The 25,876-nt window shown below is 38.3% G+C and overlaps 1 protein-coding gene across 5 annotated transcripts in view; it reads right to left on the bottom strand.

The window, feature by feature from the left end:
- SCIN (scinderin) overlaps positions 1–19,681 on the bottom strand; it is a 70,053-nt gene extending 50,372 nt beyond the window's left edge. Inside the window, exons 1-8 of one of the 5 annotated variants that reach the window (XM_077175450.1) lie at positions 19,477–19,681; positions 17,060–17,153; positions 16,333–16,412; positions 14,796–16,185; positions 13,896–14,035; positions 12,308–12,372; positions 7,643–7,817; positions 5,858–5,964 (exon numbers count right to left, since the gene is read on the bottom strand). Coding sequence is in view for 1 of the 5 variants with exons in the window: in XM_077175452.1 (XP_077031567.1) it covers positions 7,643–7,676 (34 nt within the window). In the remaining 4 variants the exon portion in view is untranslated. Of the gene's footprint in view, positions 1–5,857; positions 5,965–7,642; positions 7,818–7,942; positions 8,065–12,307; positions 12,373–13,895; positions 14,036–14,795; positions 16,186–16,332; positions 16,413–17,059; positions 17,154–19,476 lie in introns of those variants that run through there. The other 4 variants (XM_077175464.1, XM_077175459.1, XM_077175462.1 and 1 more) reach the window with 4 other exon arrangements.
- Positions 19,682–25,876: the final 6,195 nt, after the last annotated feature.

Here is a 25,876-nt window from a genome sequence, read left to right as displayed (position 1 = left end):
ACACAGTTTCATGTCTCCTTCTTCTGCTGTTTTACTTGTCTTGCCAAGATAAAATTGTTCATGCACAGATTGCACAGAATAGGTTGGTTAAATTTATATCTCCTTATTACAGCTTTAAATTTTAAATCTAGAGACTAAATACTGGTCTGAGCAGAATTCCTCTTGCTGGCATGAGATGCCTGCTGTTTGCTTAGCATTGACCATTCCCAGTATCACACACCAATGGACAAAGGTTAAAGACACAAGAACAGCTTAATTGCTTTGTCTCAGTGTCTGTGGCACAATTCAGACAGAAAGGATGTTAGTAGTGACAGCAGAGTTTTCTCATGCCTGAGTTAGTCTTACTAGGATTATGTAATCACTTACTCAGTGCTGGCAGAGAAAAACTTGGATTGAAGTTTATATCCTAAGTGCCAGGATACTTGTTTGTACTCTTCAGTGTTAATTTTTGACTGTTTGCAAATCTTGCTTTTGCAATCTCACTTCTAATAAAAGTTGTACTTTCTCCTGTTGTGATCCATCCTTTTTTGGCAGCAAAAGTAAGGACTAACATTGTTAACATGACAGATTTTCAAAAATTTTTTAAATAATCAAGAGCTTTCTAACATGGTTAATCAAAAGTGAAATTTTAGTGAAATTTTGGAGTATCTTAAAAGTTGCACATTCAGAAAGAATATTTATAATTAGTTTTTATGTGCTTTTACATGTCCTTTGACATAGTAATTGAAGTGGAGAGGACTAAAAATAACATTGTCTTTGTGACTCAGAAGTCCTTGGTCAAACAGTAATTACTACACTCATTAGAAATTGCACTGTAATGGAATTTAAGACTACCTTAAGATTTCAAATAACTTTTTTCTAATTTACTAAATATTGTATCTTGCTGATAAACTAAACATAGCTTTCTGAGAAGGATGGCAAAGGCCTAGCACTGCTTTAGCTTTGTAGTAGCAAAGAGAAATAATTTTGTGTCACACCTTTTCCTCGGGGGAAGGCCAGATGTAGCAGTTGGCTGCAGGCACAGCCCAGGAACAGTTACAGGGAAAAGAGGGAGCTTTCTGCCTGCTCACCTGCACTGTTTGAGGTATGGCCACCTTTAAATGCCTCTCTTTTCCCAAGTCCTGATAAATCACACAGGAGTGTTAGAAGATGTCTGTCCTCCTCATCTAGTCCTTGAAAAAGAAGATTCAAATATATTGAATTTAAAGCTTTGACTCAGGGAATTCAAGGATTTATGAAAAACTTGGCCATTTAATTTTGCTCACTTATTTCCATTTTGTTATATTGAATAAGGGATCTTTCCCCCTCAAAGTACTGTTGTCATATACTGCATATATGCAGAGTGTGTGTGCAAACACCAGCATACCAGAATGCAATCCTGAGTTCTTGTTTTTGCCCCTGTCAGGGGAAAATTCAAAGAAACACAAGGTGGGGTTTCCAGGTGACATACACAAGGAACCTAAAAGGGTTCCCAGAGGTAAAGCCCCAGCATCTTTCCCAGCAGAAATAACTTTCAGTTTACCCCAAGTCAAAGGTTTAAGTCCTTCTACAAAGCCTGACTTACACTTCTAGGAGCTAACAATGGAAGAAATGAAAAGGAATGAAAGGGGAGACAATATTTTGAAATGTCTCATGTGTTTCCTTCAACAAAGCTTATTTCTTCTTCACCTCCCGACCTCTATAACCCTACCTAAACAAGGGGATTACAGATGTTTGGTTTTGCCTCTAGTTTCACGTAACAAAGTTTGCTGTGCATGGAGTATGTGTCAAAAGCACACTCTTGTCCAAACAGTCACAGAAGTCAACCTCTTTTCTCATCTGTTCTGTTGCTGAATTACAAATCAATAGTTATTTCAGATTTACCCTAAATACAGTAAGTCAGTTCAAAAATCTAAGCTAATTTTTTATTACAATATTCATGTAAAAAACAATGATTATTGATAGCGTAAGAGCTGAAGGAGAATTTGTACACCTTTAAAAGCAATGTTATCAAAACAAACTGTAGAATTATGTTACCACTTGCTAATCCTCTCCATTCTCTCATCATCCTTCCATCCTGTGTGGTAACTCAGCTTCAACTGGAGAGAACATGCTGAAGAAAGACTGAAACCTAACTTTCCTCCTTATTGGCAAGGTTTGAGTTCTGAGGCTGCCAGATGAGAGGTATGAAAAACCTGGCATAAAGAAATGAAGTCCTCCTTTACCTTCAAGACAGGAATCTAGTTTTAATCCTTCAAGTCCAGAGCAAATAAAGGGCCTTGGTGTGTAGCTTTGAGGCAGGAGTTGAAGGCATGGAGAGGGCAGGATCACAGCTATACCGTGTGCCCCACTTGGCTCCTACCTGCTTAGTGAGAGCTGTCACTAAAGAAGTGGCCTGTCAGGGACAGGCCATGAGGGATTTTCAGTGGTACCCACCTCTCTCACCTGAGCAGGCAAGGACACCACGTGCCCAGCAGCTGAGCAGCTCTGACTCTCCAAATACATCTTCCAGCAATGGGACTAAATAGGGCGTGTAGAGAAAGTGATCTTGAGTGTTGGCTTCAGTCAGAGAATCTAGGCAAACACTTTTGTCACGGGGATAGTGAGAAGTGAAGTGTTACTTATAAAATATGTTACAGCTCCCTGAATTTTTATGTTCCTCCCTTGAAATATTGAATAAACAGTATAAATATTTAACCAATAAATTCTGATCTTATGTTCATCTCAAGCCACAGTATTATGGCATTATTTATTGTATTTCAAGAAGTCAGAGAGAGGGAATTGAAGCACTCCTTCACAAATCACCTATCTTCCAAAAGACAGGTCTCCTTTATGTTCCTGTGACATGACATTTCATGTGATGATCATGAGATTAGACAAGATATAGAAAAATATATTCTCAGGCTGATAATTTTATTTTGACTATCTAGATAATGTTGCCATGATTCCCATCAATGATTAATCATCCTGTCCACATTACATGCTCATTTGGGCTACCAAAGGAATAAATCATGCTGTTCTCTATGGGGCCCAGTAACTTTCACCAAGACCATCCCACTGATCATTAAGTTTTCTTTCTTGTATTTAGATATAGTGGTCTCAGGTTCCATGGTAAAAAAGTTCCAGCCCTTTTCAAAAAGTTCAAATTTTAGTGAATCAGTGTATGTTTATTTAAACTAGAAAAATGGAAAGGCCTTCTTTATTGAGAAATATTCAGAAATACCGGCCAGAAGGTATTAGTCAGAAAGTTTAATTAAAATAAGACTATTTTGTATCAGGTGATACCTTTGATTATTGATACAAAGCCTCTTACACAGGCTCTTATAAATTTCCACAGTATTGCTGGGACTCAAGTGTACACTGCTTTGTGAAAAAAATATTGCAAAGGATGGGAATCAAACCCTGATTTCTGTATTTATGTAATTATTTACAAAAGTTCAAATACATAGCCTAAAGAGGGCTACTAGAAGGTAGTTACAGAATTTGTCTGCATAGACTGATATTCTGTAAGTGTCAAAGAGTATGATTAACCATTTTGAATTTGAAAATACTGTCAATTTGGTCTGACTATGATTTTCTAATGATATTTTGCATGTTAAGAAGTGATAATGGAAGGTTCTTATTTCTATATTGCAGCCACAGGTTTGGATGACTTAAGTTATTTTTAAACACTTGGAAAAGAGGGACAAGGAAACAGGCACACTGCCATTTACCATCAGTGCAGTAATTAAAGTTAAAAGCATCTAAGTAAAATTGAGGAAGAGAGAAGAGGAAGAGAGTTTTACTCAGAAACAAGAATTCAAGAACAATTTCAAGAGAGCACAGTCATCTTCTAGACCCATTTATTAAATATGCAAAATCCACTAAAGTCAAACTCTCCAACAAGAGGTTTTTTAATCTGTTGAAGGAGTGCCTGAAATATTTGATATGGCATTATGGAGAGTGCAGAGAACCCAGGGAAAACAATCTTCTCCATCTGTATAAACCAGTGGCTCTTCTAGAAGTCTACTCACAAAGAGGGAAGGGGTAACAATCAAATCTATAGAAAAGTGGTAATAAGCAAAACTGATGGTAGTTATCTAATTTGAGGGAAGATTTCAGTTTCATTTATTTAATTGCATTCTTAAATAGTAAAATAGTGTTTCCCACATTATTTCCTTGATATTAACTTGTCTGAAATTAATATAGAAAGGAACAACCATTGTGCAATGTTAAGCTAAGATCCTCAGGAAAGGATCTATTTTTATAAGTTTCTAGTTGTAGGTGTGTTTTGAAATAAAGTCATTCTGAGATAGATTTTTCTCTTGCATGAAGACTATGCCAGTGCATTTATGCATTTAGAGGTGCTGGGAGTGAAAAGCAGAGTACTCACAGCATGTGCATCTTCTACCCCCATTTAGCAAGTAGTGCCTCTGAATTCTCACAGAAGGAGAATTCATGGTAGCTGATTTCAGTGATAGATATCCATGGAATAGGCCAGATACTCTATTCCAGGCAAAAGAGTTGTAAGATTATTTAACTTCTTAACTTATTTAAAAGCTTAACTTCTTTAAGCTTTTAAAAATTTTCAGAATAACACAGTTCACTGCAATAAAATGGCTGTTTTCTAAATACAGAGTAGCTCCTCATTTTCATCAAATCTCACACACAAACTTATCCTGGATTTGGAAACCATGTATTGAAACTAATTTTTTAAAAAACATTCATTAACATTCACATAAAATTTGAAACAGCTTCTAAAAGTTTGCATCAGTTTTTAATTCAGAGACCATGAAAACTTACCTAAGTCACTAGAATATCTGAAGCAGAAAAGAAGGAGAGAAAAAGAGGAAGAATTTCTCGTTTCTGACTTTGTGAAAAAAGTCTGCTCGAAGATTTCTTGGATTTGGTACACCATCTTGAAAAAGATAAACATTTTCTGGACTGTTCAAAGCATCCAGTTCTTACCAAGCTCATATAGGAAAGTGGTTATGCCTCACATTTATTTTTTTAAGCACAAGTGTACTGTTATACTTTCATTAATGAAAGTGGTTTTAAACTCTCCAAGAATAACACGTTTGAGAATTATGGACTTTATTACTGTGTGTCAGCATTTATGTATTAGCCAAGCTGCCAACACCACACCAAGATCACTAACAAAAGTCCTGTCACAGCATTTTAGAGTTAATGGCTTCAGCACTGCTTCAGTTTCAACGGGGCAGCAAAGCTTCCCTGATCAGCCTTCCCCAATTAAATGAGTCCTTTCTCAGACATTTATTGGGGATCAGCCCATTGAATCTAACAGATCTGAAAACAAAGTTCTCTGAAGAACAAAGGCATCCAAACATCCATTTCTACATCAGGGGCATCAGTTTTATAAAATTAACTTCTTCCTTTTCTCTGAGGTATTGAAAGTATCCTAATTTTCCCAAAAGCTGCTGACATTTGCAATCCTGCTGAAGGCAGCTTCTAAAATAATTATCTCATGGTAGCCCACGTTCAAGATGAGATCTTGATATTGCTCAAGAGGTCTACAGAAAGAGATCTATTTTAAATCAAATTCCTGTTTCAAGAGTCTGAGACATACTTACTGGAAACAAACCCAACCTCTTTGTTTTCTGATTAGCACTATAGCAAGGAAGCATGGAGGTGCCTTGACATTAAATGTTGACCTACCAACACAACATTTATTTTGAAGTTGTTTTCATAAGTCTAAGTGAAAGAAAAGGCATGGAGGAATATATCGTTAGGCTTTTTTGCCACTCATCAGGAACAAGAGAAAAAGTCTGAACACACATTTCCTATCATCTGAAGTCTGATCAGTAAATCATACATTTCCCTCAGCCTTAGTGCCAATGACAAAGTTACTCCTATAGGAATCAATACACTTTCTCAGTACCTTGTTTTAAGGAGCCTATTATCCTAGAGAAGTCATGTCCTCAGGGACACACTGCATTATCTTTGCAGACCCCGTTCTTCTGATTCTTCTTCCTATTTGATTGTCCACTGACAAAGGGCAGATACCAAATAGAATAAAACAGGGTAAAATGCATAAGTGATTTGAAACAGAGAAACGTGCAGTTTATTTACACACTCTCAATCCTAGCTAGCATTAGGCATAACTCCCAGAATAAATTAATTTTCTCACTAAGAACAGACTTAAAACCTAATGTCTCTGATATTTGTCATCCTCTTGTTTCCTTTACGTTAATAATGCGCGAGAGACCGGAATGTTAATGGCAATGACTCAAAAGAATTGGCCATTTGCAAAAGCCACAGAGTGCTCTGCTGACCTGGGGCAAAGTAACACCCACATACAGGGAGGGTGCACCTCCACCACAGGGGCTACAAGCTGGGGTATGAGCCAGCTAAAGGAAGAGGCCAATAACAAGCAGATCCTGCATGGTGAGATAGTGCTTTTATCACTTCAGTGCTCTCTCTTGGATAATTGGCTCAGATGTGAAAACTCCTCTCTGGGGAAGTACAGGAACATTCACCCACAGGCCATAATTCACTCAACTGTGCTGATGAGAGGCAGCTGTAATGTCTTAGAAGGGGTAATAAATCATCAAAGACCCTCAAAATGTTACATCATACAGGGTAAAACTCCTCACCCCAAGAGGAGAGTATGTCAACCCATTCAACTTTGTGTTTTGTGGGCTTTCCCCATTCCCAATGGATAAGGAACACCACCATCACTCATCAAAATTGCAACCAAGTCTTGCTGCTGGACCCACAGATGGTAACTATGTACCTTTCTACTCTTATCCTTTCTTTCTTTTCCCTTATGCATTTTCTTAAGTGTAATTTTAATGCTTTTTTATTATTATAGATAATAACAAAATGTCTACATAGTGCTTTCCATTGCAATCAAATTGTTCTAAAATAAACCCTACAGATATATATATTTATAAACATTGGTCATTCAGTGTCATTTCACTCTAACATACCCCAAGGGATCTATTATCAAGTACCTGGCTTACTGTCCCCTTCTGGAGCAGGTTATAACAAATACTGTATATACATGTGCTCCCATACAGATCTACAGCATTCACTACTTCCAGAATAAAACTGTTGAACAGGTATCAAGCAGCCTTTAGCTTTTCTTCCAGATCAGTAGTTTAGGTCTTTTCCCTGAGTCTTCAGTTTAACCTGCTAACTTAAATCCCATCCCACCCCCTCTGTGCAATGCTCTGGGGTCTCTAACATTTTCCTGTCCCCTGTTTCCAAGCCTTCTTTACTAGACCTCCCAGAGGCCAAACAAAAATGTTATCTGTATCCCGACCATATACCCCTTCCTATATAACTTCTGAGAGTGTATTTCTCAAATTTCTACTTCTAAAAATAAAATCCTAAACAGTACCACAAAAGAATGGGTGATGTCCAGGCTTACAAGACCTACAATGTTGCAAAACTGTGATATACTGTGTGATGCTAGGAAAACAAGAAATCAAAACAAACAAACAAATAATGCCCCCCAAACCCCATCACAATTAAGTTAATAAATAAGTTTATAAATTTTTGACTCTTTTTTTTTTTTGAATGACATTGTAACAGAAAACTATGTACATGGACAGTGTGCTTGAAATTGCAGATATGGAAGGCACTTAAGGCTTTGCCCTTCCTGAATTCGAGAGAAGGATTTCACTTGGTCAATCCAAGGTAGCCAACATGACACACTTACCCAGCTCCTGCATGGTAGAGTTCACATTTTGCATAGGCCATGCCAGCCAGCTTTTAAAGGCATAATCAGAGGGACATAATCAGAAGGACGGGTGCATATTTTAACATTTGTTCCAGTACAGGCCATTATATCCCCTTTCCTTCCTTGCCTTTTCCACAAGGTCAGAAAATTTCCTCTGTTGGGAACAGAAAATTCCTTTGTTATCGTTTGACTTTCTCTGTTTTTAGTCATTTTCACTAGTAACATTTTGTTATTTACTTTCAAAAGTACATAACCATCAACAAGAACAATTATACTCACAGGAAAAACACACAGGAACACAGCTTTTTATGGCTCCCCTGTTTTGACATTCCACTGGCTGTCAGGCAATTGCTGTTTTCCTATCCTTCTCTTGAGATGAACATTCAAGAAATAACCATCACTGCTTGACTTCCATTTTCTTCAAATAAGCAAATAAGAAGCAAGAGAAAATAACCTGTTTCTCTTTACGAAGTAAAAAATGACAGGCAGGGTCAGTTGAAGAACACATTATTACAGATAAGTTTATTTTCCAAAGCATATTTTTAGCACAACCTGCATGACAGACACTTCCTTGATTTACTTTTTCCAGCTAAGAAAAGGCCTCTGTGGAGGAAAAGTAGCACTCCAATGTTATAAAGCTTGATGTTTTAAGCAGTTATAGAATAGAGTTTCTGTGTTTCACACACTGTCTGTTGGTTTGTAACTTGAGGAAATCCCAGGGTACTGAAACTAAACTGACTTTCTATGAAAAGAACCATGTACAGGCAGCCTGCAGCTGCAGCTGCCTTTCCAGCTATGCACATGCCACTGCCTCCTCCAAAGCCCTCTCCTCACAACTCCACAGCTCCCTCTTCTTTTCCCAGTCTCACCCTTGCTTGTTGTCCTTCACCATGGTGTGCACAAAACAGAAGAGTCCCAGTACTTCCTGAGCTGTTACAGTGGTTGGTGTCAAAGGAAAAGAGGGCATTATTCTCATCTAAGTGAAAAGAGGAATCCCATAATATTTTTCATTTGGCTTCACTCCTTTATTTAGCATTGCACAGGTCTCTATGTGTCTTTTGGGATGCAGTTAGTGCCTTATTAAAGACAGTCCCTTATTTAAAACAAATTAATATCTTTCTTCCTTACATGAACTAAATAATGCAGTGTTAGCTAACTGCAGTTGTGTTATTAAGGTAATAAAATTACCCCACTGCTATCAGCACAACATGATAAGGTATAATTGCTCAAAGCAATACTCAATGGAGCAGAGAAGTATCTAGCAGAAAATTATTTTTTGTTTTTTCCAGTATATTAATTTTAATTGCAGTCAATACAAGATTTATTTTATTGCAAACCAACCTGCTATCTTTACTATCATTTGTAAATCAGGTCTCAGAAAGATTTTAATAAATAATTCTTTAAATGTAAGATTTTTAGTACATTAAGTCGATTATTTAGAGTCTTTTTATGATTTTGTTCCACAGGAAAGGTATAAAATTTGGTATTTCAAAGGCTACTTAAAATTTGATGACCACCTGAATACTCTGGGTGTTTATGCTAACATTTTTAAATGCATGGGTTTGTCATGGAGGAAGGATGTAGAAAAGTACATTTTAGTTGAACTTGGGCATAAATTCATGGCAAAGAATGTAATCAAAATTACAGAAGTATTGCAAGATCTTAGATTAGAACGAGGAGTCACAGGAACACAGAATCAACTAGGCTGGAAAAGAACTTTGAGATCATCAAGCCCAACCTATGACCTAACACCACCTTGGAAACTAGACCATGACCCTAAGTGCCTCATCCAATCTTTCCTTAAAGTCCTGTATGTAATTCAAACACTGATTTTAACCTGCAGGGTAATCATTCATGAGTTCCAGAAATCACAGCAGACACAGCTAAATCTAACCCAAAGTACAACAGTTTTAGAGATAACATTGAATTTGAAGTATATGGGGGATGGCAGAGGATGTCCTGAGTAGACACCTTGAAATCTGTTTTATTATAAAGTTTGTTTTATGATAAAGATATATAGGAAAAGTTCTATACATATGCAAAATACTAGCATTAATATCTTACAGAATCTACTGTTTTGTCTCTGTAGAGTCAGTATGTATGGGTGACAGATCCAAACATACTTTTGTGTAACACTTGCTCCTTCTGGTCATTTATGAAATCACAGTATTTACAGTTAACCTGTAAACCTGCTTCTTCCTTTCAGGATTTCAGAAAGTATCCACATTCTCTCTGCATCTATATGAGCTGTAGAGGTTTTCAGAAAGCAGTTTCTAAAGGAACAATCTCATAGTGCTGCCTAAAACAAAGTAATTCACCACCATTAAGCCTGTTTCACAGTACACTGAAGGTAATGGAAGAATACCGACTGACTGGAGCAGATTTTAGACCAGTGACATTTTTGGTAATGGCTACTGTGCATTACTCATATGCTGGGCTAAGAGGTGTTCACACTGAAGTTGACTGTGTGCCCAAAGGCTGACATAGCTGTCAGCAGCACTTACAGTGCATTTTCACCCCCACAATGAGCATGCAAAAGTAAAAAGAATGAAGAGCTTTTGCCTGTATCTCTAACTGCTGAGGCATGAGAACATCACTTTAGCCAGCCCTTGATACAAAAACCACACTCTGCTTCCTCTGGGGTTTAAGAGCTTTGCAAAGTGCTTCAGAGGAGATGGAGATCAGCCTGAATAGCAAAGATCTCTGCAGGGCAGTCTCAGGCCCCTTTGGACTCTGAGTTTGAGTGTGTAACAGAGGCACAGGTTGATGCTAATCTGAGGCCAACATGAAGAGCCTCAGAGCACTCTGCTCAGGTGCTACACTTCTTGCACACATACCTATAAAAGAGTGCAATGGGCAATGATGCAGAGACACAGCAGAATGCCAGTGACACTGCTCTCCTGCTGGGCTCTGCTGGATGCTGCTGCCATGCACCAGGACAACACTGCAGTGCAAGCAGAACTGCTCTCTGGAGAGCCTCTCAATCTCCATGTTGTAATGGATCATCAGCAGCATTTTCAGATCCAGCTACTGCACTGTATTGGTAAGCCTGGGTGAGTAATGGGGGCTTCTGTCTGCACAGCTGGATAACAGCACTGCAACTGCCTTTCACAACAGCTACAGCTGTCACACCCCTGCAGGAATTTGGAAGCAAGGTATCTGTGCTGACAGTAGCAGTAATGCTCTTAAAGCTGCTTTGTTGCAAGGATGTGCTGTTGGAAGAAAACAAAACTTTATACTTCTTCACAGTGCTCTTAACAGGAATAGTTGGGTTTGTCTTATATAGATATGGTAAAGGTACTTAGCATAAACAAAGTAGGTAAACAAAACAAGCCAGCATTTGAAAAAAACTCTCAGTTTATATTTTTAGGATATTTCTTATTGTATATTTGGGAGTAAAGAGGATTATCCATGCATAGATTTACAGTAGGCACCTTTGTTTCTTTAAGAACCTTTGTTCACCAGGGTTTCCAGCAATTGCACTCTCCTCACTGCAGAGCAGCTCTGTGGTTTTTTCCTTACTCTAAGTGAAAGAGTAAAGTTGCCTAAGCCAGGAAATGAGTGTCTGTAACATGTCCGTGTGTCTCACTCTCCAGAGCAGACTAGCACAAGAGGCTACCTCCATCTTGTTGGTCATAATGAAGACACCCACACTTTTAAAGATGAGGTGTCATGCACAGAGGTTAAAGACAAGTTCATTCCTCTTTTTCTCAGGAGCACTAGAAATGCCTTCACATGTGTTATAAAGAGATCAAAATTACTTGCAGGAGTTTGTCTGAAATTGACTCTTCCCTCAGGCTTTTGGGGCAATTAATTTACCTGCTCTGTGCCTCCTTTTCTCCGTCTGTCAAAAGACCAAGTCAAAATCATTCCTTTGAAGGCCTTCCATGTGTGTCATTAGATTATACTCTCACTCCTATCACTATGGGGAGGTGCAGCTAAAACTTTATCATAATCCATTATTAGTATAGATACAATACTGCTATCTTATGATTAGGTCTAGCTCTAACAAGAGCTCCAGATCCTAACAACTGCTGAATTTTAATTTGTCCAGAGCCTTTCATTTGCCATGCACAGAGAAATCACCTTTTGCTAGCTGGGTTTGTGTGGCATTCAGGAAATTAGTCATTTACAAGCAGACTGGGGACTTCATCCTTTCCAAACTGAAAATTGGGGAACTGCAGATTTCAAACAATGTCTGGAGATCTATTGCAATTGACAGGAAGCTCTCTTGAACAAAAAATATGCACTTTTTTATTGTCAATATCTTGCATAATTTTTATTTTCAAGTGCTGCATCTGGGAAGTCCTGGAGAAATGCCAGCCTCCACAACAGTGCACACAGGGCCAGGAGACCCTCACATAAAGGACTCTTACTAGTGTCCCTAGCTATCCACAGTGGTATATAGCTCACTGTCTTTAGAAAAGGCAAAATGATCCAGTATGCAATTTTCTATGCTAAATCACTTCCTGGAGTCCATTTACCATGCAGCTTACATACAGTTTAAGTCTAGAGATTTGTGTCCAAGTATGGCTCTGGATACACCTCCAAAGCCCTCAGCAAGGCAGACTATGACTAAAAAGTGCTTTCCCCTGTTGCACACAACATCCACACACACTGCTTAAAAAAAGGAATTGAAACTACCTGACTGTGTGGGGCTTTCAGCAGTCCATTCCAAGTAATCAGAGTCAAGAGAAAAGCAGATGTGTCTGTTGAAGGAAGAGGGAATGTATGAGGGTTTATTTTGGCACAGCCTGCTGATCCCCAGCTCCTGGGTGCAGAGGACAGGCAGTTTCCAAAGCAAGCTCATGATGGCACTCAGCACCTGTAGTTACCAGGAGCTTGATGGGCTGGGCCCTTTCTTTTATCTCCAGATAATTGAGGGGTTGATTATAAAAAGAATTAGTGATTTGGACGTGTTGGTAAGTAATTTTTAGCAATAGTGAGGGGAATTTATTAAGATATAATAATATTGATTTCCATGCTATTTCAGAAACTGGGGCCTAAGGGAAAGAGGTCAAATACTCATTAATATACCAGACAAAGTGCATTAGTGTGTTTCTGCTCCATGCTGGTATTTACAGTTATATAAATATGTTATTTTCTCCTCAATGCTCTATTTGTTAGTCTGCAGTGATGCAAAATGGAGCTGTTTTATAAGCAAAGATATTCTGGTTTGCAGATCTCTACATTTAAGAGTCTGATGTGTATATATAAAACATAAAAACATCCATCCAGCATCTGCATATTCTGAAATAGTATCTTTGAACAGTCTAATATGGACATCTTGATTCCTAAAAATGAATTACCTCATGCAATACTATCTAATTTTCTGCTAAAGGCTGAAATAAGAAAGTGTTCTACAACAGACTATCCTTCCAACTCCATCAAAGCTCTCAACAAGAGCTAGAGAAAGACTCAGACTCCTAAAAAGCTAGAGGAAGTGAATGGTCCATTGTTGTGGTGTGTTTTATGCTTGTTCAGTTTTCCCTCCATTGTTCTCTCAGAAGGTCCTGCCCTGTTACCAGTTTGTGTCAATCCCCAAACCCCTCCCCAGTTGTCTTGGTTACCAAATGTATCTTTCTTGTTCCCCACCCCTGGCAGCCTGCCTGTCACTCGACACCCCTGCCTCTTTTTCTAGAGAGTTCGGGCCAGGGTGTCGAGTGATTGGGTTAGGGGCCAGGGTCCCTCCCGCAACTGTGTTTGATGGGTTCTCCGATCATGCCAATCCTTAATGTATCCTTCTCTGATTTGCTATCTTTCACCCCTCCCACCCTCTGTAAAACCGAGGCTTTTTCCCTGCCTCGGGGCTCTCAGCTTCTTCCACCTGAACCTGCACGTTTCCCTACCAATAAAACCACCCCCCCGAAGAAACTGAGGGTCGCCTCTTCATTTCATCCTGCGACTTCGGAGCTCTTTACTGCGGCCACACGTCCGCAAGGCTTGACATCGCCTTAGGCACAAGGCCCTGACTCCGGGTTGGGGAAGTGCCTGACTGGCTGGAGGTTGGCTGGACACTTATCTAGCCTGGGCCTTTCACTTTCCACCGGCCACTGCTCCAGTCCATGTCTCTAGATCTCCAGCACAGTGACATTTCCCTTAGGATATGCCAGATAGCCTCTCAAGATTCAAAATATTCTGAAATTAATATAAGTATTATTTTGTTATTATTGTCATTTCACAATATTTTGATGCAGAGAAAAGCAAAAAGTTTTCTTTTAATTTGACTAACCAGCAATGAAGCAGATTTAGGTGTCCAGGGACTACTTGGCAGTAGCAGCTTTGGATCCCACTTGCTTTCATGAGGCTTGTAGGTAAGAAATCTCCTGTCAGAGTGCTTTTGCTTTCCTTTCAGGGGTTCAAGTTCAGGATCTGGAAATATTAGGCAAACAGCATTCATAAGCTATAGGAAAAACTGTCAGGATTCTAGGATTTGAAAAGCTATGCTATTGGTTACCAGCTAGGATCCAGAAAAAGGAGCACTCAGACATATATAACAAACATTATAAGCTAAAAATATTGTGTCCATGGCCTTGCTATGAACAAAGCCTTGCCTTTGCTTACAAAGAAAGTAGTGTTTTATGCTACATGGTATGTATGTGTGTTTGCTTTAATTTATATGTAGTTAATTATTTACAAAGCTGTCCTTACAGGAGGTGAAGCTATAGAAACACTAGAGGGCAGGCACCCCATTCTGGACCATCCACCACAGCAGGAATGCAGATATGGACTATTGTATCTACAGTGAGTACAGCAGACATTGGACTTGACTCAGTTGCCTGGGAATAACCCCCATTACAAGTCTGAAATTGCAGTCTTATCAGAAAAATCAACATTAGCAAGCAGTTTTCAGCTAGTAATGCTGCTTGTATCAGGTGTCCTTGGACAGAAGTGTCTTTGCATGAGTGAACTGCTGTATTTTCTGTGATCTGAGTCTGTTATTTACAACTTGGAAGTGAAATTTCTCTCATACTGAAACTTAGGGGAGAAATTACTCTTTGGTCTTCAAGTTTCACCTAAGGCCACTTAAGACAGGTTTGAGGATGCTGTGCTCTTATTCCTGCTCCCTACTGTTGAAGTAGTGTTCCTAAATTCTCTAACACAATAAATGTCCACGTTGTGAAAGACTCACCCATGCTATGTCAAATGCTGTGGTTTTAACTTCAGATTGCAAGGACCTCTGGCATAACACGACACAGAATTTAGTAAATTAGCTTCATACTGCATTTGGAAAAGAAAATACATTTTCACATCAGAAAAGCCACCATGCCTAGAACCAAGACAATTGCAGTTAGCTGTAGAATAAACTTTACACGTTGCTTTTAGGTAAGGTAAAAATACAGCAGCCCTAACCACACCTGGGCACCACCACAAAGGATGCCATTTTAGGGTTAGGTTAGGGGGTCTGTGGAGAATTTCCATTCTTGAGAGGAAATAAAATCTTAAAATAAGATCAGGAAGTCAAACAAGCAAACAGTCTGGAAAGGATATATGATAAAATCAAATGCAATTGGGAAAAAAAATATGGAAAAGGAGTCATTACAACCAAGTTGGGTGGGATGAAATCAGGTGGAGTGAAAAGGACTGAAATTTGCTGAAATTATACACAATGAAATCTTGAAATCAGGAACCCAAGTGAAGTGAGGAGACAAAAGAAATGAAAGAAATGGAACACCATTAAAAATTTTTGAAACAAAGTGAAAACAATGCAATGGAAAGGGATGACATGAAGTGCAGGGAAATGGACCAAACCTTGTCAAATTCATACTCATTGAAATGGCAAGGTTTCATTTCCTTTCATGAAATGAAAGGAAATTAAATCTTGAAATCAGAGCAGAGAACAAAGTGTACAAACACTCTGAAATGGAGATACAATAAAATAATATGCAACTAAAAAAAGGAAATTTGGAAATGGAATGAATACAATGAAATGGTTTGGGATAACATGGAGTGCAGCGAGATGGACCAAGCCTTGCCAAATTAATCCTCACTGAAATCACAAGACTGAAATTCTTCATTTCATCAAAGGAAATAAAATCTTGAAATCACAAGACTGAAATTCTTCATTTCATCAAAGGAAATAAAATCTTGAAATCACAGAACAAAGTGTAACAGCTTTCTGGAAAGAAGATATGATAAAATCAAATGCAATTAAGGAAAAGAAAGCAAATTTGCAAATGGAGTGAGTGTGAGGAAATGGACTGGAATGACATCAGGTCCAGTTCCAAGTATACTGAAACTTGCCAAAATGATATTCATTGAAATCTCAGTTCCCCCTTTCCTTGTGGCTTCTGAGGAAGGTTGGATGACTTACAGAGCTGGTATCTAAAATCAGGAGATTGTTTCAGCCATAAATCTTGTTGGCTTTGGATTGCTTCACTGCAGTTTGTTCCTATGAGAAAGGGCAGTCAAGGCATGCAAAAAATTTTTCTTGAGTTTCAAAGAAAAATTTTCTCTCTTCTTGATGAAAGATGAACATAATGGCCTGATGATTAAATTTTTCTTCTCAAATATTGCAGTCCCTGGCAAAAAGAAAAAGAAAAACCCAACACACACACATATACAACAATACATTTATTACTGCTTGCTACTTTCACTATGACTATACTTGTCTGCACAGTCCAGCACTTTCACTGAAGATAAATATGTGGTTGCACTTTATTTTGTACCTGTGTTTAGATGAAGAAATACTGCTTTTTGGTTCTTCTTTCACTTCTGCAAAGTAACTTGATGAAGGAAACTCCTGAGCCTAGAGGATGCCCATCAGAAGTCAAAAGCATCAATGTTAGGAATTCACACATTCATACCAGCCAGTAGGAACAGGAGCTCTGAATTTTAGTTTACCTGAAGTACTTATCACTATTTTGTAAGAACACAAATACACCCCTTTTTCATGTTTTAATTCTTGTCTCATTAAGCAGCACATGCCTCACAGGAGACTAAACCTGTGCACATGCAGGGCAGCACAGCAGGGTTTGGGGCACAGCTGGGAGCACACTAGTGTCACTTTGTACAAGTAGAAGTGACAAAAAGAACCTCAAGAGAGGGAAATGTTGAAGCTCTGCTCTCCATTAATCCTGATGCATTTTCATCTTTCTCTACATTCCAGGGCACAGCCAGGACACAATGTTAATTAGAGCTACCCCATTGGTACACACCCCACCCTAATGTGTGCCCAGGTGTTATGTCCTGCCATTATGTGCCCCTATGTTACGTCCTGCCATGGGCTTTCTGGTCAGCCAGTGCCCTGAGCTTCTTCCTTTTCGCCCAGAAGCAGAGGAAGGCCCTTTCCCAAGGATGCCTCTAGGCAGGATGAAGCTCCATTGGAGCAGCATTAACACCCTAAATAGGCAGTCAAGTATTTAGCTCTGTACACAAACTGGACACAGATACTACCTTATCCATGTTTCCTCTTTTATCTCCATGATCTAAAAGCCACTCCCAGACTGTTATCTTCCTTACACAAGAGCTCCTTTTGTGCCCTGAAAATCTGAAAGAAAGACATGGATCATAAGGGTATTGCAGCAGGCCCAAACACAATAAAACCATTTTTTTTTTCTACTCTAATATTCAATGCTCAGGAAATCTGAAGGAAAGCTCTAACATTACAACATTTTTTTCTTTGTACTTATTCATTCTGAGAAGAGAATGGTTTTTTTCCTAAAAGAAGGTCATGGTCTGTTGTTGTTCTATTTCTCTAGAGTCTCATATTGTTGTTATCAAACTTCTAAAGTCCATACTTCCTCAGCATGTTCTTATGGCTGCAGATCTTCACAGCACAGACTCCTTCTTCTGCATGTTATTCACTCTCAGTTCAGGGCTCCTCCAAGGCTCTCCCTGACTGGCTAACCCGCCCCCTTTTATCCCAGTTATCTTCATTGGTCACAGCTGCAGCCCATCAAGGACAACCAGGACCTCTGGGGCAAAGCCTCTATACAGATATTCAAATACAATACATTTCCTCTACTATATTTCCCCCTTTTCTTTTACTTGAGTTAACAGTTGTACAGATGTTCAAGTACAACACACATATTTCCCCATGACTCACAGGCCATGTACAACACACACAGCTCCTTGCTCAAAGGCCATACTCTTTCACAGCTCCTTGACCCAAAGGCTACGTTCTCTCACAGCTTCTACCACCACAGCTCTTGGCTGCAACAGCTCTAGGCTGTTTCGTCTTCTACCACCACAGTTCTTGGCTGCCTCATCTTCTGCTAACTATCATGTCGGGATCACCAATTGTTGTTGTTCTATTTCTCTAGAGTCTCATATTGTTGTTATCAGACTTCTAAAGTCCATACTTCCTCAGCATGTTCTTATGGCTGCAGATCTTCACAGCACAGACTCCTTCTTCTGCATACTGCTCTCTCTCAGTTCAGGGCTCCTCTAAGGCTCTCCCTGACTGGCTAACCCACCCCCTTTTTATCCCAGTCATTTTCATTGGTCACAGCTGCAGCCCAATTAAGGACATCGCAGCTGCAGCCAATCAAGGACAACCGGGACCTCTGGGGCAAAGCCTCTATACAGATATTCAAATACATTTCCTCTACTATAGTGGTCCATTGAAGGATAAGGGTACATGGAAATATGTGCATACCAACAAAGCTGTGTTTCTGAACAAGGATTTGAGTGCAGCTTACTGGAGATAAATCAAGTACCCACAAATTACTTCTGGAAGGTTACATTTCTGTGCTCTTTTTTTTCAGGTGATTTTGGTTCCCAAGCCATGCTCAGCTGTGCTGTGCTGCCAAGACAGGTTCCTTCCAGCCCAGGACCACACAGCTGGAACACTTCCAGCTGCAGCAGATCCCTGATGCAGGACAGTCTTTGGGAAGGGGCCAAAACTCAGGCTCTGCTTCACAGATTATGCTCAGTCTATCCAAACACTGAAGCACAACCTGGCCCCATTGCAGCTTAGGAGGAGGTGAGTAGGCACTTTGGGCACTTTGCTCCTGTGTTCTAAGGTGGCCCAGGCTTCCCATCAAGTGTGTGTGAGCAGTCTACAGGCAAACCAGCTGTCCCACCATAGCCAGCTGCTGTGTTTACCTCATAATAGAATAAATTTTGGAAAGAATTTGACAGTTGATTCTTTATACATGTAAGGCAGCCTTTTCTTGTTTTGCAACTAAACTGAGATACTGGCAGACTGAGTAGGCCAGCTTTAGGTCCAGGTAAAACAGGTACTTGCCAAGGTCAGTGGAATGAATAGCACAAGTGCTTCCGTTCTTCTACTCTGTGCTAAAATTGTACTGTCTGAAACTTTGCATTGCTGCTGTTGCCATCATGAAAAGCTGATGTATGCACCTGCCCCTCCACAGGCATCAGCAGCAGAAATGTTCAGCTCTGCAGAGCTCTGTGTCCTTCTCTGCCCCCTTTCCTCTCCCTTATACTCCTCCCTCTCCGTGGTAATGTTAGTCCCACGTTCCCAAAAATACTCAAAACTGCCTAACACTTTGCAGGTAACAGACTTCTAACATGTTAGTTGCATGAATACACATTTCCTTCTTACCTCTCAATCCTCCACCTATTTTCTCCAGCCACAATTCCCTTCCTAAAATCAAGGGTTTGCACCCAGAGTTTCTAAAGCTATGCAATTCTATGACTCTCCATTAATTTCACCAGAGAAAGAAATTTGTGTACTTTTACACATCCCACCTCTGCCAGCTTTGTTACCATTGATTTTGATGCCTCTATTTGTATCTTAGAAACTGAAATTCACTGATGCAAAGTACCTACAGATCCATATGCACAATGGTGAAGAAAGACCCCAGAGAGATGCAGAGAACAGAAAAAATAGAGATATGACTCACCACTCTGCAGAGACAGGGACTTCCAGACAAACTTCATCTGCTGTACCACAGAAGGCTTCCCTTTCCTCTCTTCTCCAGGAAATTAAGTGAAGCAATGGACTTGCAGCACACACTTACTCAGGGAATTGTTTATTCTTCCATTGTACAAAAGAGATGGAATATACAGTCTACCCATCTGTGTTGCTAAGAAACAGGGTACTGTTGCCTTGGGACTTGATTCAGAATTCAAAAAAGAAAAGAATGTCTCAGTAGACTGCATAAATGCAGCTTGAAACCTAGCAACAAGGCCAGAAGTTCAATATGCTTCTCCTGTATGCTAGAAAACAAAGGTATTAGAAGGAAAATATACGACTGAGGAAAAGAAACAGTAATTTGAAAGCAAAACAGTGGTGTTCTATCACCAATTATCCTAATGGATGAAACGATGTTTTACTAAACATACTTTTATGACCTGTAAGATCTGTGCTCTGGGCATGCTCATATTTACTAAAACAACTGAACAGAAAGGAGCAGCAGTATTTACCCCAGTATTTCCTAAATATTCATCTTGTTCAGTATAAGTGACTACACAAGAGTCAGCATAGCAGCAGAATTAATTTCTATTTGTATTTCAGTTTTCAAGCATTCTGCCAAAAGAACAGTTTAATAGTTGTTACACACACCTTGAAATGGTCATTTGAAATGGCCTGGATTGTATAATTGGGTGTGATTACTTAGCCACATACACAAGTATAAATTATAAATTGAAAATACTTTATTCACCCTTTCACCTTAACAAATAGTCATTATGTGCTGTTGGAAATTACTTTGGTTCAACCAGATATTTCATTGTAAAACCTGTTCTCTCAGGTTGCAGAATGTCACTACACCACTGGAACTTTGGCCAGCACTCCAGCAGGGAAGGCCAAGTTTGAACTGAGTTATGGTTCTCAGCTGATTAAACAGAGCTCCCTTGGTTTTTTTTTTTCTGATGTTCCATCTTGAAATTATAAAGAGAAATTCTTCAGATGATATGACTGTGTACATAATGGATTTAACTGGAGATGAAGAAGGAAGCAAAATTCATAAATACAAATCACCTATAGCCACCCAACCGTTATCACATTTGTTCCCTTGTTTTTCTTCTTATAAAATATACTACTTTGAAAGCAAAGAAAAGAACAAAAGCTTTCATCCTTAAATATTTATAAGTTTACAACACTTCCATGCAGGTCCTTCAACGTTTATATTTTTAAATTTTTCAGAGTCAGGACCAAAAGACTATCTGGAAAAATACATTTTTTGTTTTGTTGGTTTTAAAGAACATTAAAAATCCTTTGAGAGGGCACACCTTTTTCTCTGTCTAATGAAATTTACATTTTTTTCAGGCTTTTAGCTGAAAAGGAGTTTGGAGGTTGTAGTTGAGCTTTGTGATAGGACTTTGTAGCTGTTCAAGTAAGAAGGATTTCACAGGGATCCCGAAGTAAATTATAAGATATAATTAAATGGTCCTTTGCACATTTATGCTGCTTAGATACTTAGTTTTACTGAAGAAAAAATAACATCAAACAAACTTCCTTAAGAATTTGAAGACTTGTAGTCCATAAGTCATTTGAAGAAATAAAATGATTTCTCATTGCCAGCAGATGGCAGCATGTTACTTACTTTGCAAAATAAAGGCGTTTTAAAACCTAGGAAAGCCCAAGAGTAAGCCGTTTTGCTCTACCCTAGAATAGCAGGAGGGCTTGACAGTTTCCTACACAAAACCACCTCATCTTTTCAGCTAAATATAAGCTGTTTGTAGACTTAAATAAGATTTAGGAGATCTTAAGAGTTCAAGCTGGAAAAAGCAGTAAAGCTAGTCAGGATCCCAGTCTGAGCTGCAGAATCGTCTTAGGGACAAGCAAGCACAGATGGAATATCATACCCAGATTTAACCTTGAAGACTGGGGCTGTAGCCAGCAGTATCTATACCTTTTACCTTGAGAGAAGGTATTTCAGGGGAAAAAAAAGATATCAAAAATCCAGAAAGAGCAAAAAAGAAAATAAAATCTTCCCATTCATTATTTCTAAGTGGTGAAAGAAAAAGGGGTGAAGTATATTTTTTTCAATCATGTTATCAGTCAAACCAAGACTATAAGGAAAACTCATCCCTTGACAGGACTATAAGCATGACCTTTGGAGCATGTTGTGTTCTTTGATTTTTTAGGGTTTTTTAAACTTAAATTGTTCTATGCTGTATTGATTCCAAAGAATCAGCAACCACAACAAAAAGAGAAAATAAATAAAGAAAAAAGGAAGTTTACTTTTGATTTTGAAAACAGATAATTCTTTTCACCACTTTCCAGCCTCTGTTAGAAATTGAATATTTTCTTTCCTTTTGGAAAGCTTCTCAGTTTCTTGGGGTAGTGACCTACTTTTTCCTGTATTTCTGTGTCAGCTAAGAAAAAAGATTTCAGGGCACTTGTTAGGGATAGGTCCTAGCAATACTCAAAAAAATCAGGAAGAAGACACTAGGTGTTTCTGATTAAGTCCTTGCACTCATGAAGAATCAGAGTATGTCCACTGAAGTCAGTGTAATGTGAATCAGAATTAATTATTAAAAACCACTGCTGGAGCAATAGGAAGAAAGATTACATTACAGCAGTTTGCATTCTGCATAAAATGCTGATCAGTATGTGATAACAGGATAATATTTCATTGTTCCTTAACTAGGATATGCAGTGGTGTTTGAGGTTAAATGGGGGCTTAGTGTTCCCTTGCTATAACTCATTTAAGTAAGGAACAAGCCTACAGATTTCATAAATCCACTTCTTACTTCTCAAATCTTATTAGAGACTGAGTAGAATAAATCCTGGTTTACACTAAAATAACTGTTTCATTTCCCTCACTCTGAGTAGTTGTTCATCAAAGCAGGGAATGCAAGTCTGAAATATCCCAGCTGACTCCAGGATCAATGCCTACAGGTCCAGGCCAAGGTGACACATCCATTGTTGCTAATTAGTCTTCTTATTCAGTGTCATGCAAACATAGTTCTTTTGCATTTCAGTGATGGAGTTGAGAAATGCAGGCAGCTCAGAGCTATTTTAGGCTCTTCTGCACTGCACAAGGAGTTGTGAGGATAATTCCTTATCATCATTCCTTTCACAGAGATGAAGGAAAAATAGAACAGTCTCAAAGTCTTGGCAGGGGCAATTCCTATTTCTTGAAAATGTAATAAACATGAAAAACAGCTAGGATACCTAGAATAACAAACCAAACAATAACAAACCCGAAACCTTAAAACTAGCATCAACACTTGTCCAATTTGAGTCCTTATAAATTTTTCCTTTTATCTGGATATGCCTTCAAACATCTCAATTATAGTTGATATATTGTAAGATATTGTATGACACAAAAATAAACGTTTCATCAGGTTTGACTGTGAGAATTACCACAAAATTATTTTTAATGGAAAATTTAGAAAGTGGAATTAAAATCATAAGAAAAATTGTTTTGTTTTTCTAATCCATTGTGATAGCAATCTTTTATGCTGCTGTTTCCAAATAACAAAGAACTGAAAAAATAAACACATAAGTCAGCAGTAGAAATAGCAAAAAAGTAGCAAAAAATTCTCTTGTGATTTGTAATGCCCTTCTACAGCTAAATTAAACCAGACAGCATTTTTCTTTCCTTTATACTTCTCCTCTCCAGTAAGAGCAGCAAATATAATATCTATATGTGTATAAAATCAGATTGTATGTATTTGGTATTCTTACACCTTAAAATAGTTATCACCTGTACATATTTAGTGTTCTTACACCTTGAAACAATTATTATCCCATAATCTCAGTCTAAGCCAAGTTATGGCCTTAGCCTTCATCACCAAGTTCTAAATCCCTCACAAATAGGATTTAATTTAAAATTGCTGACCAAACCAAAACAGGAAATCTACAGTGCTGCGGTTTTGAGTCATTGCATTAGTTGCTGATCAAATGTTCTCTTTTCTGAGTTGGAGCTCAGTGGGATTGTATTCTCTGAATTTTGAATTAATAAAAAGCTAGACACTATAACAGATATGCACAGTGATTCAGAATTTATAGATTATATTTATTTGGTTAAATAATTTGACAGATAGGACATCCACAACTACTCTGGGCTGCCTATTCAAATGCCTCACATTCATACACAACAGAGAGTTTAATGAGTTTAAGCACAAGATATGAACTATGTATAAAATATAATAAATGTTCTGAAAAGCTACTAGTCTGTGAGGCGTTTATAGTAGTCAAAATTACAATGCCATTCCCACCTGCTGAAATAAGTAGGGAAGAGTGGGAAATATCTGTAAATAGCCAGGAAAACAAGGGTTTAATCTCTCTTTCCAGACCTTTAAACCTCACAGAAGTGCCTATCTGTATCAGATATTAATAACTCAGACTAACTTCCACAAATTAAGAGCAATGCATAACATAATAATCTCATAGAAATATAGCCAATAACAATATTTCTTTTTAAAACAAGAAGCAGGACACCAGAAGAAATCCTGTTTCTTGATTGAGGTGCTCCTACAGCCAACTGGATTGTTGCAAATTGAATCCTGGGAATCCAACTGTCCCTATTCAATATGCTCTGTCTCAGTCATATGAATCACTTCTATAGCCAGGCTCCTAACCTGAAGGCATTACAGCACTATGCAGTATCGCTCCTAAAATATTCTCTTGGATACATCCTGGTGATTCTTCACACACCACTGTCTTTAACAGGCTGCAAACTGGGCAGAGGAGAGAGTGAGCTGCCAGAAAAGCAAGAGGGAGTGGCCAAGTCCCAGAGAGCATCATAGGCATGAACATGATATGGGAGGAGGAACTGAGACAAGTCTTGATTAGCTCTACCTTCAGACTTGCAGACAGTGACCAAGAGAATACCTACTGGTTCTGTCCACTGTGAATAAGTAGGGACCTATGATATTATGACCTAACAAATGTTCTATGCAATTGTCTTTGAAAGACAGTTTCAGTCATTACTTTGTTGTCATTCGCTAAATACAAATAATTTTCTGCAGGATGTTTTTACTATAAGGAAACTAATTTCTTAAACAGCAGACAAAATTTTGTTTTACTAGAATTCAGTATTTCCTTAATGAAGTTAATTCGTAATTATATAAGTCATTTCCTCTTACAAATTATTTTTCCAGTAATCCCCATATTTCTGTAATAGATGAAAATAATTATATTGGCTCTGCTGAATAACTTTAAGTCATTAAAGTCCTTTAGCTAAACATAGTTTTATGAAAGAGCCAAATGAACACTGTCTTTGTAATGAAGATCTGCAATCTCGAATGCTTCATAGTATAAACCATAATTCTACAATTAGAGGTTAGATATATCAGCCAGGACTCTTTCAGGTAAATTGACTAATGATTTTCCAACACACTAAATTTTAAACTGCACAATAAGGAGTTAAAAGTACTGAAGTCACAAGAGTCTTTGTTCAGTGTTTCAGAAGTCAAATCAAGTATAATTTGCATTACTACAAGGGTGTTAATAAATATACACTGCTTCCAAAGGCTGAATATAAACTTAAATAGATTGTCTAAATGCACTGCTCTAAATCAGATTAATTAATAAATGGAAATCATTTATTCAATCACTATATTATGTTAATATCTCACATTGTCTGACCTGCAATGTATTCACATCAAGGTGGATGGAGTTAGTTTTCATTATTCAATATGCTTACCCTCCAAAAATAAACAGAAAACAATAATGAGTCAGATTGATGTGAGCAGATCAGTGCATAAAAAAGGCAGGATTTTATTTATTTAGCAATAAAATAAATTTCAAAAGAAAATACTTATCTAACAACATCCAGATGTTACTTTTGTTCTCTTAAAATATCTCTCTGCCAAGCTTTTCTTGTTGTGAAGCATGTTGGTAAAAGCACCCTCTCACTTATGAACTAAACTTTTGTATTAAAGTTCCCTTGTGACAGAACCATGAAAACACAGAGCCTTCACCACCCTTTGCTGAAATGCCAACTTGTTATTCTATTAATTCTTTACAGTTTTATTTCTCCTTCTGTCTCTATTTTAGTCTCTTGCTTTTTGTCTTCTTTTACTTTATTCTGTCCCACTAAAGGGGTATAACATCTGTTGGTGGCTCTGCAGAGGTTGGACACCTTTTCTCTTAACTCATCTGAATGTTGAGATATTAGAGGTACAGCATTTTTTAGTGAACTGCTCCAGAATTCATGTCTTTATGGCCCACAGGGACTGTTGCAGATGCAGGAAGGGAAAGCAAGAAGCTGTTCTTCATAACACATTTGTACTTTGTCCTATCAATTTCTGGTTTTTTTCAGAGAAAATACCAGATTCTACAAATCTTCCAAGTGAACATTTTCTCTGTCTGAGACTGTTCAATTTCAATATTTCCTTGTATCA

The sequence above is a fragment of the Agelaius phoeniceus genome, chromosome 1, assembly GCF_051311805.1.
Source record: "Agelaius phoeniceus isolate bAgePho1 chromosome 1, bAgePho1.hap1, whole genome shotgun sequence".
In the NCBI taxonomy this organism is placed as follows: domain Eukaryota; kingdom Metazoa; phylum Chordata; class Aves; order Passeriformes; family Icteridae; genus Agelaius; species Agelaius phoeniceus.
This window is presented reverse-complemented; position numbering and strand designations above follow the sequence as displayed.